General features: G+C 43.3%; 1 protein-coding gene across 2 annotated transcripts in view; it reads right to left on the bottom strand.

Annotated features, from left to right (window-relative positions):
- The window catches only part of DOCK5 (dedicator of cytokinesis 5), a 215,571-nt gene that overhangs the window by 56,604 nt on the left and 140,602 nt on the right, over positions 1-18,365 (bottom strand). For both annotated transcript variants that reach the window (XM_068552741.1, XM_068552742.1), the window contains 7 exons: positions 17,932-18,066; positions 13,872-13,983; positions 10,734-10,804; positions 10,025-10,131; positions 7,875-8,011; positions 5,846-5,941; positions 2,957-3,055 (listed from right to left, as the gene is read on the bottom strand). In XM_068552741.1, the coding sequence (XP_068408842.1) occupies positions 2,957-3,055; positions 5,846-5,941; positions 7,875-8,011; positions 10,025-10,131; positions 10,734-10,804; positions 13,872-13,983; positions 17,932-18,066 (757 nt within the window). The remainder of the gene's footprint in view (positions 1-2,956; positions 3,056-5,845; positions 5,942-7,874; positions 8,012-10,024; positions 10,132-10,733; positions 10,805-13,871; positions 13,984-17,931; positions 18,067-18,365) is intronic.

Below are 18,365 nucleotides of genomic sequence, written 5' to 3'. Positions count from 1 at the left end.
CCAGTATTGAAAAAACAGCAATTCTACTCGAAACAGGGCTAAGAGGAAAAAGTAACTCAGAACAATTGGGCTAAAAATCAAAGCTAAAAAGTTTGGAAAGCTTTTTAATTTATTAGTTAGTTAAATTTAGACATTTTCCACTCAGATTCCTGAAATGAAAATCCAGTCCAATTTCTCTGGCACTACACCGTGCAGTTCTAGCTCATGAATGACAACATATACAGAAAGAACACGGGGCTTGGGAGGCAGAGGGCCTGGGTTCTATTTCTAACAATATTCCTCTGAGACCCCCGTCCTGTGGGTTAACCAGTACACTTCGGATGCCAAACAGCATAGGAATGGGAGCAATTCCAGCTCTCAAGTCTGTGCTCCTTCCTTCTGGTTCAATGGAGAGTCAAACTTTTCTACCCTCCATTCTGAAATCATAGACATAGTTCACAAGTTTTTCAGTTTTTCATCATCCATTTTAAGTGCATCCATTACTTATTAACTATCCTATTAACTTTTTTCCTCAAGTCAACAGGAGTTGATGGTTTGTGAAACAAGGATGTAGATGCCGGTTATCTGCTTCTGACGCCAACTCTATATTCAACTCTAGTGCTCTCAGTGAACTGTAAACAGTGATGACATAATAAAGGCATTTCACAGATAACCCCAGGCTTCACTTCATCTACCACTTCCCGAAGTCTTTCAAGTGATTTCTTCAGAAGCAGCAGGAGCGAGAGAAAGGACAGTCCACTGGAGGTCAAAGGGCTTAGCTGTACCCTGCAGTTCTGCCACTGATGACTACTGTTCCCTTGGAGACAATAATCCTCTTTTAATTAGATGATGCAGGCGAAGAGCCCACCACTGTCCTGGAAAATAGGAGTTAAATCTGGTTTGTTTGTTTGTTTGTTTTCTTCTTTTTGCTTACTTACTTAACGGAGCCAAATTGTCAAGAGTTTGAATTTAGTATAACTTTCTTTATTCTTCCTGCTTTCAGAAGGAAATCTGAAAAAAAGTCACTATTTTTATATTAATTTTATCTTACATAATAATAATATAATATTATATATGTAATTATAATGTAATATCATTATCATTATTATAAGTAGTTGGTTCTCATAGCTAGTAACACATGCCAGGCACAAAGTGAGGCATTTTCCACATGTCCACTCATCAATACTCACATTAACTACCTCCTGCCCCCAGGTAGGTACCATCCTACAGAGGAGGAAATTGAGGTTTAGTGAGGTTAGACAGCTTGCCCAAAATTTCATAGAGGGAAGCAGAATAGCCAGAATTCAAACCCAGATCCGGGTGTTCTAAAGCCTGTGTTCTTAAACCCACTACGGAGGAGAAACACTGCTACCCTCGGCTTCCACCTCTCCCCACCTCTCCCCTCTTCCTAATTCTCTCGCCCAGATCTCTGCAAGCACAGCTACGGATCGCTACAGATTCCTGTACCACGCTGCCAGCCAGAGCATGGCCTACGTGGAGGTCCACACAGGACTCCAGACTAAGCCCCATTAAGTCCTTTATTGTGGTCCAAGACAGTGCTCTGAGGGTTCATCATTGGATCAATTACAACTAATAATAATAAACAGTACAATTCCTTGTGTGTTTTTCCATCATGTAGACCTCACAGAAAGGAGAGTGACTGGCAGAGAAAGAGCTGGATATCCTTGGGTGTACTGGCCACATGCTATCAGTATAATGAAGGCAGAAAGTGGAAAATCTAGAGCATAAAGAAAATTGGAATACGCACGAATGATGCGAAGTTACCCAGAGCAAAGACGAGTGCAATGAGACCTCGCCTGTTAATCCAGCTCCCTGTCTAGCCCACTGCTTCACAAGATAAGACAATACCTGCAGGGATTTTTTTTTTTGGGGGGTCATGCAGCTTGTTGTATCTTAGGTCCCCGACAAGGGATTAAACCCAGGCTACGGCAGTGAAAGCACCAAGTCCTAACCACTGGACGGCCAGGGAATTCTCACCTTCAGGGATGTTTAACAGCCACTAACAATTCCCTGAAGGCAAGGATCCTGGGGAAGCAGCCAGGGACCTAACTTAGCCTCTTGGGCCACCTTCGGCTGTATGCTTAATAGTAACTATGAGAACAATTTTTTTGTTTAAAACAGAAGAGAATGGAATATTTTTTTTAAGCTCAATTTTCATATCAATGCTTTATTTTTTTTTAATTAATTAATTTTATTTTTTTTGCTGCGTTGGGTCTTCGTTGCTGCGCGCGGGTTTTCTCTAGTTGTGGCGAGCAGGGGCTACTCTTCGTTGTGGTGCCCGGGCTTCTCTTGCGGTGGCTTCTCTTTGTTGTGGAGCATGGGCTCTAGGCACGTGGGCTTCAGTAGTTGTGGCACATGGGCTCAGTAGTTGTGGCGCACGGGCTTAGTTGCTCCGCGGCATGTGGGATCTTCCCGGACCAGGGCTTGAACCCGTGTCCCCTGCGTTGGCAGGCGGATTCCTAACCACTGTGCCACCAGGGAAGTCCGAGAATGGAATATTTTCAACTGACGATAACTTACAACTGTTACCTGGGGCAGGTATTACCTCTTTTTGTTTCCCTCTCCAGGGAATACTGAAAAGGATGACATCAACCACATCTTAAAAGACCATGAACATCTCTGCCTCCTAAAATCCTTGCCAGGGCATGGGTGACTACTGTCCCTGAAAATGAGACACTGTCCTCTTCTGAGAGCAAAAGAGGTCACCCAAATGTTTCTAAATATGGGCTCTCTCTAAATCCAAGAGACTTAGGTGGCTGCGTGAGGACCTCCTGGTATATGTACTGTACTCTTCTTCAAATGCTGTGGCAGAGAAAAACTCTCCCTCCTGTAATCACTGTGGAAAGCGACGCAGCATTTGGTGGTGTGTGGGAAGAGAACCCTAGACTCATGAGGCTCAGTTCTGCCAAAATATGAGAAGTCTTAAAGTTACCAGGATCCAATGAAGACAACTTACAATAATGTCTTGTCTCGTCTTGAAAGTGCTGATGTAGTGGCTGTAGTGGCTCTCGTCCATCTGCCGCAGGATGGCAATCATGCAAGCGATGAAACTCCCCTGGAAGGAGACCGAAAACACAAACCCCAGCTTCTTAGACCGCCAACGGACAAAGCAAGATTTGGGTGCATGTACTTTGGTTTTCCCCACCCAATTAACTATGCAGGGACCCCAGCACGCTGGAAATATACTGCATTCTAAAGGTCCAAAGGCATGTGCTTTGCGGTTTCTGCTAAAAATAAGCTCCTTCCAGGTTTGAGTGAAGCAGTGTGGAGGGCTTCACTCATCCTATGAATAGCCATGACCTCTGAAATCCTGTAGGTCAGGGGATACTACTGACTGTAAGATCTCAGCTAGATGACTAGTTAAGCTGTAACAACTTGTAGACCCCTGAGTTGCTTGTTGAGACAGAGGTGAAACAGAGACGTCCAGGGAGAAACGTCCAAAGTACTTAGATCATTTAAATAAATTAGAGCTTGGAGGAAAGCAAAGAGGAAAAAGAGAGGTCATAAAACTGAGTGGAAGAGCAGAAGAGAGGCTAGGAGAGCTCCCTGCTGGACCACTTCAATGTCATTCCACCAGCTCTAGAATCCTTTGGCCGGTGATTCCTAGCATGTTATGCCGTGTGACTGTGGACCTGGTTTGAAGAAAGGGATCGGATAATTAGATGATTACCATCATTTCCATTCTTGAGGCCAGGAATTACATATTCAACTTGCTTTCCCCTAGTCCAACCATATTTGAGCCACAGACTTAATTTTCTAGCCAGAGGGCAAGTATCTAAGGTAGTATCCTCTTGTATTCATATAGTTATGAAAACAACACAAATTTAAGTGAACTTGGCACAGAGGAGATGAAAATACAGCTGTTCCTGGGATGGAGAGAATAACTTCCTAAACACAAAAACAGTGAAATACTATCCACGTACACCTCTCTCTGAATGAATGTCTGTCTTAGGTCTCTTTTGTTTAAAAATGTTTATTTTTCTAATTATAAAGTGATGTAAATTTATTGTACTAAGGCTTTGATATATATTGCCAAACCAGCATATAGTTTGCATTACCATCAGCACCTAACACTATTTGTTTCTCCAGGCCTTTGCCAAGTGTTTGTCCAAATTTTACCCCTTCAGGAAAGCCTGTTTTTTATTCCGGCTGCACCACGCGGCTTGTGGGATTCTAGTTCCCTGACCAGGGATCGAACCTGGGTCCCTGGCAGTGAAAGTGTAGAGTCCTAACCACTGGACTGCCAGGGAAGACCCAGGAAAGCCATTCTTAATCAGCTTACATAAATTGTAACTCTTCTACCCTAACTCCCCTTATCCCACTCATTTTTTTCTCCATAGCACTTATAGCCTTCTAATACTCTGCCATTTATTTTTTTGTTATCGTTCTTGCTAGAATGTAAGCTTCTCTAAGGTAGTGATTTTAGTCTGTTTTGCTTCCTGATATATCCCCAGCATCTAGAACAGTGCCTGGCTTACAGTAGTTTCTTAATACATATTTGTTGAATAAATGGTTTTTATTTACCATAGCAATTTGGGATAGTTCTTTTTCTATGTCCTCTGATTAAAATCTAATCAGAGATTTTAGCATCGCAAAAGATGCACCTTTAGTAAAAGATGCTTCATTTTAATGATGATACAACTTGGCCTTTCAACAGTTACCTCTGGTCTCAATCACACTTTTTATCTGACATTTAATAGACATAACAGGGGGAGAATAAGAGGCCAGGGCAACACTGGCATTTCTAACAGCATGCTAATCCCAAGTTCTTTAAATGGTTTTTCCTTGAACCACAAGGGCTGGATGGTACCACAGGGCACCGATTTATAAGCACACTAAATATCACGGGGAATATGATGCGAAGGGGAAAACTGAACTTATCAGAATTCCTCTCATGGTGACTATAGCGCATAGTTGGGAACATAACTTGGTGAGCTGCTGGGGGTGGGCATGGCTGACAGCATGCAAGGCACTGCCTCCAGGCTGGTTGCCCAGGCCCAAAGCCCACCTCAATCACCTGGTGGTTGTGTAACCTTGCTCAGGTTTTTGCACGTTTCCTCATTTGCAAAATGGAGCTTGGTGTGAACTTTCAATGAAATATAAAGTGCTTAAGATACTTTCTAGCACACACACAAAAATGAGCTAACAGTGACTACTACCATTATCATCATGCTGGCTGGACATACTGATAATATTACTGTTATCATTCTAACGAAGGCAGATCCATCCACACAGAGCATGCGTACATTGAGAATTACAACTAAACTGCTTGAGACAATAGAGGAAATGCTAAATGCAGTCAGCTAAACCCCTAGTTTTCTGCTCACAAAGGCTCATATTTTCGTGAAATAAAATATTAAGCAAATATTTAAAGAGCATTAGGTCGAATGGGTCCCAAGTTCTCAGTCCACCTAGGGCGCCTGCATATCTCAGTGGGTCTCTGCTTTAATATATTATAAGAGGCTTTTGTTTCACCTTCCATATGAGCAAGACTCCTTAAGAATGGATCCGCATGATGTGTATTGGCGAGATCCTTTAAAATTATCCCCCATTCGCCTCCCCTACCTCCCCGGTGGATCATTTTCCCTCAAGAGAAAATCAGCATCAGATTTACTCACAGTTATAACAAAGAGTCACTCATCCAGGGGGGCTGTAAGGTTCTAGACCCCATTCATTTCCCGAGGGAGCTATGCCACCCAGCCCGCAGCGCCGACTGGAAACTGGGATGGGAGGGGCCTACGTGAATTTGGTCCCAAGGCACTGCTCCCCGAAGCCCCCCACTGGGCAGGCGGGGTGGGACACTAAGAGGCCGCGGTGGCTGTGTGGTCCCCTGGGCGACACTCACGATGTGGGGAGACTGTCGGCTCATCCCAATCACGGTCCGGTTGATCCTTCTCAGCAGCCGTTCCATTATCAGCTGTACGTGCAGCGCCGTGGGGCCCTGAGGGGGGAAACAAAGGGATGGACACCACTTCTTCTGACTCAGCTTCACTTTTCTTAAAGAAACCTGGACTGCTGAGAGTTCTCTTTAACTCTCATTCTGGTTCTTCAGTCCAAAGCAATCTCTTGTCCAAAAGGGGGAAACATTGCCACGGAACGACACGTAATGTTATTAAGGAATCTGCTGAACATAACTGGTTCTAACATTTAAAAGATGAACGTGGAGATGCAGGGGAAGAAAGCCTCTCTAATGACCCAGGCCATCTGGGCTCGCTGAGAGCTCCCTGCAGCCAGCAACTCAACAGTTTATGGGGACTCCCAGTAGCATGAGGTAGTTGGTCCTGACGCTGAGTAGATCAGGTTACCCAGGACAATTTGGCGCATGAGTGGGAAGAAAAAGGGAAAAACATGGAGTTCTTGCCACCTCCTCTCTAGGATGTAAAAAAACAAGAAATTCAAGTCAAGGAGATTGTTATGGACTGATCATTTGCATTCAAAATTCCTGTGTTGAAGCTCTAACCCCTAATGTGATGGTATTTGGAGATGGGGCTTTTGGAGATAGATAATCAGGTCATGAAGGCAGGGCCTGGGACTGATAGGTTAGTATCCTTATAAGAAGAGACACCTGAGAGCTTGCCCTACCAAGCAAAGGCCGTGTGAGGACACAACGAGAAGGTGGCCATCTGCAGGACAGGAAGAGGGCCTCACCAGGACCCAACCATGCAGGCACCGTGACCTTGAACTTCCAAGCCCCAAGAACTATGAGAAATAAATTTCTGTTGTTTAATCCACCCAGGCTGCAGTATTTTGTTTCGGCAGCTCGAGCAGACTAAGACGGGGATTTACTATTCTGACTCTGTCATGTGTGACTATGAGCAATTATTTAACTTTGTGGAGCTTCAATTTTCATAGCTGCGAGAAAAAAAAGAAAAGATCCCGTACAGGAATTAGCTGGGCTGGTGCACCCAACAGGGCCTCATGAATGTTCAGTCTTTCTTTTTCTTTCTTTCTTTGCTTGTGGTTTGATGCTATACTCCTTCAGCTCCAACTTATCAATATTCAAGTTGCCTTTTCAAAGCCTTTACCCGTTATTGCTTCTTGACAGATACTCGAATCTCCTGCTTAATGCTTCAAACAACTAGATCACTGCTATTTATGTAATTTTATTAAAACACCAAGTATTGGTAGCGTCCCCTCTCTCCCACCCTCCCTTCTTTCCTGGCTTGCTTTTTATTATTTCTCTGCTTGCTTCCTATTTCTTTAAATGAAAGTGATTCATAACACCTGCCTCTCTGTAGGAACATGGGTGCCGTGTAGCCATCATGGGGGGGTAGCGACTATGGTTTGTCTTCGACTGAAAACATTCTGCAAAGTTCTCCAGCGTCTTGAGTGGAGGCTATGACAGGTCTATCTCTAGAACATGGAAAATCCAGGCCGTGTGGCCCCAGGTTTTTTGAGGGGGAGGAGATGAGGTGAGATTAAAAAAAAAAACAACACATCATTTCTACTAGGCTCCAGAAGGAAGGATCAGTTTCAGAGAGAACATAAAATGAGAACTTCTCAGAAGCTCCGGTGTACCTACAATAGTGCTGTCAGGTACCAGAGGTATAAGAGGGTAGGGGTTTCTACCTAACAAGTCTAAACAGGGCTCTGGATCTGAAAAGTCCTCAGCAGGATCTCAGTGATGGGCGAACTGGGCCAATCAGGAAAATCAGCCAGTAGCAGCCCCAGCAGTAGGTGGATCTCCCTGGACCTAGATTTGCATGACAGATTCTAGCCGGGAGAAGCCTCTCTAAACAGCTCTAAAATGGGTGCAGCCTGCCCCAGCGCCCAGGATCTCAACTGCCTGAGACTAGGAGAGCTGTGCAGTTGCTCCTGTCCCGGGCCGTGGACCAGCGTACGCTACGCTCTGCATCAGCGACTCTTTGACTCACCACATCCTTCCTGTCCAGAACTTCCAGCAGGTAGCTCAGAAGCTGCGAGCTGGCCTCATGGTCAGGCTTGCTGGAGTTGTCGTCCAACTGGCCGCTGAGCTGGTCTATCAGCAGAGGCAACAGCACGTCTCTGCACTCTGAGGGGGGAAATGCAGACCACTCACCAGCTGCAGGAAGGAGCACATCCCCGAACTGCCTGGCTCCTTCCTGCAACTCCCTCTCTACCTGTCCCCCCAGCTCCCAGCTCTAGACTCAGCCCTGCAGGGGCTCCTCCAGACCACCGAGGCGCACGTGGTTTTAGGCATGGAACTTCAGCCCTGTACCTTGACCTTAAAAACAAAGAAAATCCCATCTATTGTGGGTCCATGTAGCCAAATGTTTAAAGTATTTAACAATTTCTTTAGCTTTTTTTTTTTTAAAAAAAGGCCAACTTGGGAATTCCCTGGCGGTCCAGTGGTTAGGACTCCGCACTTCCGCTGCAGTGGGCACGGGTTCGATCCCTGGTCAGGGAACTAAGATCCCGCAAGCTGCACAGCACAGTCAAAAAAAAAAAAAAAAAAAGCCAACTTGATACTTGCAAGCTAAGTCACATGAAACTAATAAACTAAGCAAGTTATATGCTTTTAATTTTTTTGAAATGTTCCACCTAATGGAGAAAATGTACTCGAAAATTCCTATAAATACTGAGCTTCACCAGCACATCTCAGTGTTTCACAGACATTCTGTTCATGCTTTCGCAGGCACGTGGACTTCATAAAGTAAGGTATTATCTTCCTACTGTGTCTTCCTTCTGAGATCTTCACAATGATAAAATATCATTCTGATGAGTCCAGACATTCTGGGCACTAACAGAGACGACTGTGAATGGTGATAATACTTCCTCTGCTGGAATCTTCCAGGGCATCCTTGCTCTTCTGCTCAAACAACACATCTTTATTGCCTCATTTATGGTTTATGCATCCTTAGAGGCAGAGGGAATCACAGAACAGTAAGAGGTTGACTAGTATTAAGTTTTCCACTTAAGAGCACTCACTAGCTTTCTGCACTCCCCCTGACTGGGTCCTTGGAACAGCTGAAATGTCTAAGCACAAATTCTGAGGCTCAGAAAAGGTCAGAGCCAAAAGACGTGCTGATATGATCTAGTTCAAGTCCATCCTTCCACAGAAACAGAAGCTGAGACTTAGAGAAGGTCCCTTGTTCGTCCAAAGTTACATAACTAGCCAGGGGCAAGGCTAGAAGGGTTCTCCCACCAACAACCCACTCAACTTTTCCTATTTCTGCGGTGTCCTGCTAGTTCTCAGACCCTCCAGCCAATACACACTGCATGAGTCACCCTCTGGGACTCCCTGACCTGGTGGTGGTGGCTTCAAAAGAAGCTCCCACAGCTGCCCCACCCTAGCGAGTCTTGGGTTTACTGGGAAAGAACCAGGTATTGGACCACTTTCCCATGTCAACTTTGGGACAGGAGCACAGTGATTTCCACCTGGTGGCTACATGCTTCACTCTAGCTACACAATGAAGAGTCTTTTATCAGTGTAAGAGTGCTCTCCTCTCCGCTCCTAGCAGTATGATGGTAGTCTGGCTCCCCTGCAGCTCCCCCCCAAAACCTCTCTGATTTACAGTGATTGCCAATTTCCATGGTGTAAGTCCTTCTGCCATGGTTGCTCTTCAGCCACTAAGATGACATGACTGGGCATGGAGTTGAGAAGAGATGTGCATAACCAGCTCTGCCGAGCCAGTATAAGTGGCATGCAGTCCATCACTGCCCCATGACATCACCGCCCCATGGCATCACTGCCTGCCCCAGCCCCTGGTTACGGATGTTATACTCTAAGTCAAAGGAGATGCATTTGTTTAAAAGGACCGTCTTTACTGCTTGCCTGTTACTTTATGGGGTTCCTATTTTGAGGACAAAGTTTGCTAATTAATGAAACACGACTTAAAGAACACATGATTTTGCTCTTTCAGGAACTATGGGAATGCTGAACTGATTTCACCTTCTCCTTAAAACCGGTTTCCCAGGAGGTCCTCAAGCACCAGCGAACGACTGGCAAGGACATTATTGACATTAAAAAAAAAAAAAGGCAGTGTTGGCTGAAGAAGACAAAAGACTGGGATTTCCGTAAGCAGCAGTTTTGGTGGAGACTCACCCGACTGCCGGAAAAGATTGCTCTCTACTATCTTGGTCATGCAGTTCAGTTTCTGGCGAACTAACTGGTTGTCAGGGATGCTCTGAATGAACTTGCAGAAGAGCACGCTGGAAGAGAAACCCCAGCAGTCACTGTTTTCATTCTGCCGAGTTGAAGGGAGCATTACGCTCTTCCCCTCTACTGGGAAATTATTTGGGCGTGGACAGGTTTACCTGGAATTTTCTCCCCAGTGACCTGAGAATCTGTCTCTAGGAAGCAAAGGAGAGGCTGTATTCCGTGCTCACTCCAGGGCTCAGCCTGGGAGCTAAGTCAGCCTAAACTGGCAAATTAGTCAGGTCCATCACTGCTTTGCAGACCTGCCTTCACCCTCAATTTCTGCAAAAGTCTTTTCGGGCTACCTCCACCCCAGTGTCAATCACCATCTGACTCGGCATTTCGGGCGGTACTTAGGTATAGGGCTGGAAGCATAGTATTATGTACTTTCTTCTGTAGTTAATTTTATGTCTGTGTGTCTTGTTTCCCTGGAGAAAGTGCAAACCTCTCTGAGGGGCCGGCTTTGTGTCTTCTTTTATGGCTTCCACAGAACTGAGCACAAGAAGGTGTTCGGTCAATACGTGTTAGAAGAATCACAGCATGTGTAGCCGCCTAAGCTCAAGCCAAGCAGGGGAGCTACTTCTCTGTTAAGAAACAAAAGTTTTGGGCTACTTACCTGAGCTCAACTGGATCGAACACAAGTTTGACGTCATTAATGATGCTAGGAAGGTACTTCAAGGCTGCCCCCTGCAAGAAACACACCGAAGGCATATTCAGTTGCCAAGCAGGACAAATACAGAATTTCCTGCTTGATCCCAGGAAGAAATGACTGATGCTGGGATCTTGAACAGGGAACTGGAAACAGACCCTCTCGCGATGAAGAAGAAAGCTGATGTTGTTCTACACGATCTCCCAAGACCTTTTTCCTGAAAAGTCCAGAGGCGCAGCTTTCTGCCCTCACCACCCAAGAGCCACTCTCCATTTAGAATTCACTTTTCTATCCAAGGAAGTAGTTAAAATCTTGACATCTCCCTCACAAAGTTGCCATAGAGAGCAAAAAATAAAGCTCGAACTTGAGTCTTTAGGGATTACATATTTTACCTCAAAAAACTGATAATGATCAAGATGATGGGGACGATGGGCTTCTGGGAAGAAGGGGAGCCCTAAGAATAAAGCCTGTTGCTTGAATCATCATCAGGATCAACTGGCTGAATTCACAGGGTCCAGAAATGCCATTCAAGGGACGTCTAAAAGGGTAGCTTGTCATCTTTGGTGAAACGTCCATTTAGGTCTTCTGCCCATTTTTGGATTGGGGTGTTTGTTTCTCTGATATTGAGTTGTATGTGCTGTCTGTATACTTTGGAAATTAACCCCTTGTTGGTCGCACTGTTTGCAAATATTTTCTCCTAGTCTGTCGGTTATCTTTTCGTTTTCTTTATGGTTTCCTTTGCTGTGCAAAAGCTTTTAAGTTTGATTAGGTCCCATTTGTTTATTTTTGCTTTTATTTCTTTTGCCTTGGGAGACTGATCTAAGAAAATATTGCTATGATTTATGTCAGAGAATGTTTGGCCTATGTTCTCTTCTAGGAGTTTTACGGTGTCATAGATTATATTTAGGTCTTTAAAATAGGCACATGAAAAGATGCTCAACATTGCTAATTATTAGAGAAAAGCAAATCAGAACTACAATGAGGTATGACCTCACACAGGTCAGAATGGCCATGATCAAAGAGTTTACAAATAATAAATGCTGGAGAGGACGTGGAGAAAAGCGAACCCTCTTACACTGTTGGTGGGAATGTAAATTGGTGGACCCAATTTTTATGGAAAACAGTATGGAGGTCCCGTAAAAAACTAAAAATAAGAGTTACCATATGTTCCAGCAATCCTATTCCTGGGCATATATCCAGAAAAGATGAAAACTCTAATTTAAAAGATACAGACACCCCAATGTTCATTGCAGCACTATTTACAATAGGCAGGACATGGAAGCAACCTAAATGCCCATCGACAGGTGAATGGATAAAGAAGATGTGGTATATATACACAATAGAACACTCCAGAGCAGTAAAAAACAATGAAATAATGCCATTTGCAGCAACGGGGATAGACCCAAGGATTATCATACTAAGCCAAGTCAGGAAGAGAAAGACAAATACCATATGATATCACTTATATGTGGAATCTAAAAAATAATACAAATAAATGTATTTATAAAACAGAAACAGACTCACAGACATAGAAAACAACCTTATGGTTACCAAAGGGGAAGAGAAGGGAGGGATAAATTAGGAGTATGAGATTAACAGATACATACCACGGTACATAAAATAGATAAACAACAAGGATTTACTGTATAGCACAGGGAACTATATTCGATATCTTGTAATAACTTATAATGAAAAGAATTTAATATATATATATATATACACACACACATATATTTGAATCACTTTGTTGTACACCAGAAACTAACACAGTATTGTAAATCAAATCTACTTCAATAAAAATAAATAAATAAATAAATAAATAGCTAGCTTGTCTTTGGCAAACCAACATTTGAAAATACAAATGTACATAAAAGTTAAAACAAAGGGATTTCCCTTTACTTTCTATGAGTCATTCTAAAATTAACAAGTTTTCCACGAACTAACTAGGATTAATTTTTTTTATCTCCCACCATGGCCAGTTCTATGTTGTCCCAGAACGTCCTCACCGACAGCATTAAGAGTTACTCAATATTTTATTCTTTTTGTTGCAATGGTAAATGGGAGTGTTTTCTTAATTTCACTTTCAGATTTTTCATCATTAGTGTATAGGAATGCCAGAGATTTCTGTGCATTAATTTTGTATCCTGCTACTTTACCAAATTCATTGATTAGCTCTAGTAGTTTTCTGGTAGCATCTTTAGGATTCTCTATGTATAGTATCATGTCATCTGCAAACATCATCAAAAAAATCTAGAAACAATAAATGCTGGAGAGGGTGTGGAGAAAAGGGAACCCTCTTGCACTGTTGGTGGGAATGTAAATTGATACAGCCACTATGGAGAACAGTATGGAGGTTCCTTAAAAAACTAAAAATAGAACTACCATATGACCCAGCAACCCCACTACTGGGCATGTATCCTGAGAAAAATGTAATTCAAAAAGAGTCATGTACCACAATGTTCACTGCAGCTCTGTTTACAATAGCCAGGACATGGAAGCAACCTAAGTGTCCATCATCGGATGAATGGATAAAGAAGATGTGGCACATATATACAATGGAATATTACTCAGCCATAAAAAGAAACGAAATTGTGTTATTTGTAGTGAGGTGGATGGAGTTAGAGTCTGTCATACAGAGTGACGTAAGTCAGAAAGAGAAAAACAAATACAGTATGCTAACACATATATATGGAATCTAAGGAAAAAAAAAAAAAAAGTCATGAAGAACCTAGTGGCAAGACGGGAATAAAGACACAGACCTACTAGAGAATGGACTTGAGGATATGGGGAGGGGGAAGGGTAAGCTGTGACAAAGTGAGAGAGTGGCATGGACACATATACACTACCAAACGTAAACTAGATAGCTAGTGGGAAGAAACCGCATAGCACAGGGAGATCAGCTCAGTGCTTTGTGACCACCTAGAGGGGTGGGGTAGGGAGGGTGGGAGGGAGGGAGGGAGGTGCAAGAGGGAAGAGATATGGGAACATATGTATATGTATAACTGATTCACTTTGTTATAAAGCAGAAACTAACACACCATTGTAAAGCAATTATACTCCAATAAAGATGTTAAAAAAAAAAAAAAAAGAGTTACTCAAGCTGACCTTGATCTTGACAGCTTCCTCCAGAGGCCTGTCCATCAGCATATTGAAAGCGAGAAATAACTGGCGGATTGAATTACTAAATTCATCTCCATCTTCACTTTGGCCATAAAATCTTAAGAGAAAAAAGAGAAGGTGGGGCAAAAAAAAAAAAAAGAGAAGGCGGTCAGATTTTCCATCTTTAAAAGAAGTTTTCCAACAGATCTGTTGCCTACACAACGCTGGAGGCCCACGCCTCACTGGTCACCTCTTTATACCGTGCACAGAGGAGTCACACGTGCCCTTAGGTGGTTCAGGAAGGGGCCCAGTAGCTGGGAAGTTATCCCCACCTGGACAAAAGGAAGGTAGTGATTTGTACGTAAAGCCCTACAACAGAGCTCTCCCACTGGCCCCCTGAAGCTGTCTGAAGTCCAGTCTTGGTGATGTCCTCCATCCTAGTGGCGTGCGGGCATTGCCAGCACAGAGTGGGGAATGGCTGGAAGCAGCTTTGCCTCAAGTAGCAGATAAGCCCTGCATGCAAACCTACCATCCTCAGCTCATTAGCAGAATGTCCAGCAAGCAGGGGACTCCCCGCCCAGCTACCTTCCCTGACAGCCCAGTCTCGCCACCTCCACGCCTCCCCCTCCTCCCTCTCTCTCCTCTTCTAATCTTTGTGTCTAATCACTCTCTGCCATTTGAATCATTCTGTCTCACCGCAACAAGCCCTGATCATTTGCGTTCAAGTTTCAGACAAGGGGTAGAGAAGCTCCTCAACCTAGAAACGTTCTGAGCCCAACCCAGTCTGCAAGACCAGTTAGTATCCTTCTATCCACTGAACTGGCCACGCTGGTGCCGACCTGCCTCCAGGACAGGGTCCTCCCAGGACACGGGCTGTCTTGGTCTTTGCTTATTCGTGCTTGTTTGATTAAAGTAAGCTATCAACTGAAAAGTTGGTTCATTCTCCTAAGTAGAAATCAGAAGGTCTTTGGCCCATTTCTCAGCAACACAGAAGTCCCCAAATTGTAGCCCAAGTGCATTTACACTGGGTGGCAATCTTACCACCAACTGTCAAGAGTAGGGATGGTTTGAACTTAGAATTTTATACACACACTCAAATACATACGTACACGCATATACATATTTACATTAGTCTCCTCCGTTCACCTATATCTTATATGGTACTCATGGAATATGAACTTCTCAGAAAATTACTCAATCAGAGGGTTTCTGCTAATCCTCGATTCATCCATTTTGCAGAACTTTAGAAAAGAACTTTATCTGCAATTTAGTCCACAAAGTATATCAAAATTAACATACCCAGAACAGAACTCACTTGATTTTCCTGTTCATCTTTAAATAGTCCATGTCTTAGCAAACAGCACCCCAAACCTAGAAGTTATTTACAGTTCTTCCCTTTCTCTCATTCTCCCACCAAATCTAACAGCAAGTCCTATTATCTCTTCCCGCTAAATCAGTCCACTCTCTGCATCTCCTCAGAGACAGGGCCACCGTATCTCACATTTGAACTATAACAGGCTACTATGTGGTCACGCAGGTTTCACTCTTAACCCCTGATAATCCACTTTCCATCCAAGAGATGAGATGATTATGTAAAATGTAAGCCAGATTCCACTACTTCTCTAACTGAATCCCTTCAGTGGCTTCCCGTGACACCTGGAATGAAATCCGAACTCCTTACTATGACCTAGAAGGCCCCCATCCCACGCCTGCCTGCCAGGCTCCGTCCTCCCATTCCCAGTCTCCACGGTCTAGCAACATTGGCTTCTCTTGATTCCTTAGCTGTTCCTGCTCCCTGCACGTCTCTCCCCTGAGATCTTCAGAGGCCACCTCCTCATCTTTCAGTCTCAACTCAAACCCCAGCTCCTGGAGAGGCCTCTCCCACCAACTCAGCTCAGGGAGCCTTCCCTGGTCACTGTCACATCAACGTCTTCCCTCTTAGCTCTTATCCATCTGAGATGATCTTGTGGGTTTCTTTCTTTATTATATGCCTCCCTGGCCTCGATGTAACCCACAAGCACCATGAGAGCAAGAACCTTGTCTCATCTGCTGCTAGATCCCAAGATCTTGTAGCAGATCCCCAGATCTAGGGCTAGGAGGGAAGGCGTAGATGTGACAGTGACCAGGGAAGGTTGTTTGAGCGGAGCTGGTGGGAGAGGCCTCTCGGGAACCGGCATCTGAGTTGAGGCTGAAAGATGAGGAGGTGGGTTCTGAGATCTCAGGGGAGAGACGTGCAGGGAGGAGGAACAGCTAAGGCAAGCGCCCTGGGGGGGGCACTGAAGGGTGTGTGGAAGGAATCAAGAGAAGCCAATGTTGCTGGAGGGCCGAGAGCAACACCTGGCACCCTATCTCTGTGATTTTAAAAAAGGGACTAATATGACTGAGCTTCTCAATGTCGTATTGTGTCTATCAAATCCAAGCAATCAGAGAATGCAGACTACCAGACCCTCTAGCCCAGGTCAAGCTCTGCTTTAGAATGAGAAAACATCAGGGGGAAAAATAAACGTAAACAGGCCATCAGGGACTAACTTCAACAAAGCCACTCTCTTAGTTCATCTCATGGGTTAATTAACTTGGTTTTTCCATTGTTATCATGCAATCTGACGGTGAAAATGATGGCCCAGATGCAACGCAACATTATGAAGGGTAAAAGAGCTAGTGGATCATTAATGGAAAGTATTTAAAAATTTTCCTCAATTAAGGTTTTTTCTTTTTATGGTTTTTTGTTTGTTTGTTTTGGCCGTGCCCCGTGGCATGCGGGATCTTAGTTCCCCAACCAGGGATCGAACTCGCGCCCCCTGCAGTGGAAGCGCAGAGTCTTAACCACTGGACTGCCAGGGAAGTCCCTCTTTTTATGTTTTTATGAGGATCTTTATTGCTGAACATCAGGGTTTGCTATACAAACTTTTAGGTAAGGGAATGTTCCCTCAGTAGGACCCCGAACTGAATATGTGGAAATTCAACATAATTACAAGACACAAAGATCCAACTATAAAAGACCACCTGTAGAGAAGCGGGGACTACAGAGGCTGTGTATATGCTCTGAGTTGGGCGAACACTGCCTGCTTCTACTAGGGAAGGAGGAGCTGACATTCGTCCAACTCAACTTTTAAGTCACTGAACATGTTTAAACACCATAAAAATGTACAAATTCATTGTAGAAACTTTAAAAATGCAGAAAGGCTAAAAAATAAACCTACTGAAAGCCCTCTTATCTACAGTTTACTCATATCTAACCAGTCTCCAATCCTGAAATATTTTTGAAATGAGATCATATTACACTTATGTCTTCTACCTTAGTTTTATTATTTAAGAACCTATCAGGGTTATCCTGCCTCATTAACATACCCTAAATTTGAAACGGCTGAATGTACATACTTTAACATTCCTCTATGTTTATACCTGATGGATTTTTTTTTCCATTAGATAGATTTTTAGATGGGGTATTACTGGACAAATGTGATATCTTCCTTTGCTCTGTGTGTGTGTGTTTGATTTTTATTCACAGTGCCAAATTTCTGTCCTTAAGAATTTATCTTCCTATCAGCAATAAAACACAGGGCCAATTTTTGTCCAATCTCACCAAAGGATAAAGAATTTTTATCGTTATCAAATGTGCAGGTAAAGATGGTGTGTGTGTATTGCATTTTAATAGTATAAATTTCTTTTTAAATTTAACTGACCATTTGAAGTTTTCTTTTGTAAGTTATGTTTTTATTTTATAGTGTGTAAGGATATTTATCATTCTTTAGTTGATTTTTAAGAGCCTTTAATTAGTAAATCTACTGACCTTTGAACTGTACTATAAGTTACAAGCTTTTTTTCCATGTTAATTGTTTGCCTTTAATTTTGATTTTTTTAAAAACACAAAGTTAAAAAAATACACATGCTCAAATCACAGGCTTGAAATCCTCTTACCTACAGCTTTACTCGTATTAACATATGAGCATGTTATCTATCTAGTTTCCAAACCTGCCTTACAGAGCTGAAGGTGAGCATTAGGATTAAGGGAAAATATGGGAAGAGAGGATGGAGAGTGTCAACATTCTATTACGGTCACCATTACCTCAAGTAGAGCACTCTAGATTGGATGATGAACCTAAACAAGTACTTTAAGGCTTTCAAGGCAGCAAAACGCAATTCCATCTTGCTGCAGTCATCTGCATTCGCCACGTAAAAGTTCAGTACCTTGGAGAGTTTCCTGAAAAGGGTAAGAAGGAGAAAAATGTCAATGGGGCAAAGTGGTACTCTGGGGTTTGGGGTATGCTATACAGAAGGGAACTTGGCCTCCTGGGGAAGTAGAAATCACAACTATAGTAATTATTTCTTCTAGAATATGCCCTGAACAGGGAAGTTAACTCCTTCGTAGTTTAGTTTTCTCATTGCGGTCTAGGCTTGGAGCTTCCCTTCTGCTTAGAAATAAGGGATGATTTCTTTCCCTTTGCAGGATTTTAAAAAATGATCAAGAAATCAAAGAGTTGAAGGGACTCGAATCGTGAG

Source organism: Eschrichtius robustus, chromosome 10 (genome assembly GCF_028021215.1).
Source record: "Eschrichtius robustus isolate mEscRob2 chromosome 10, mEscRob2.pri, whole genome shotgun sequence".
NCBI lineage: Eukaryota > Metazoa > Chordata > Mammalia > Artiodactyla > Eschrichtiidae > Eschrichtius > Eschrichtius robustus.
Note: the sequence above shows the minus strand (reverse complement) of the source record. Positions and strands in the feature narration are given on the sequence as shown.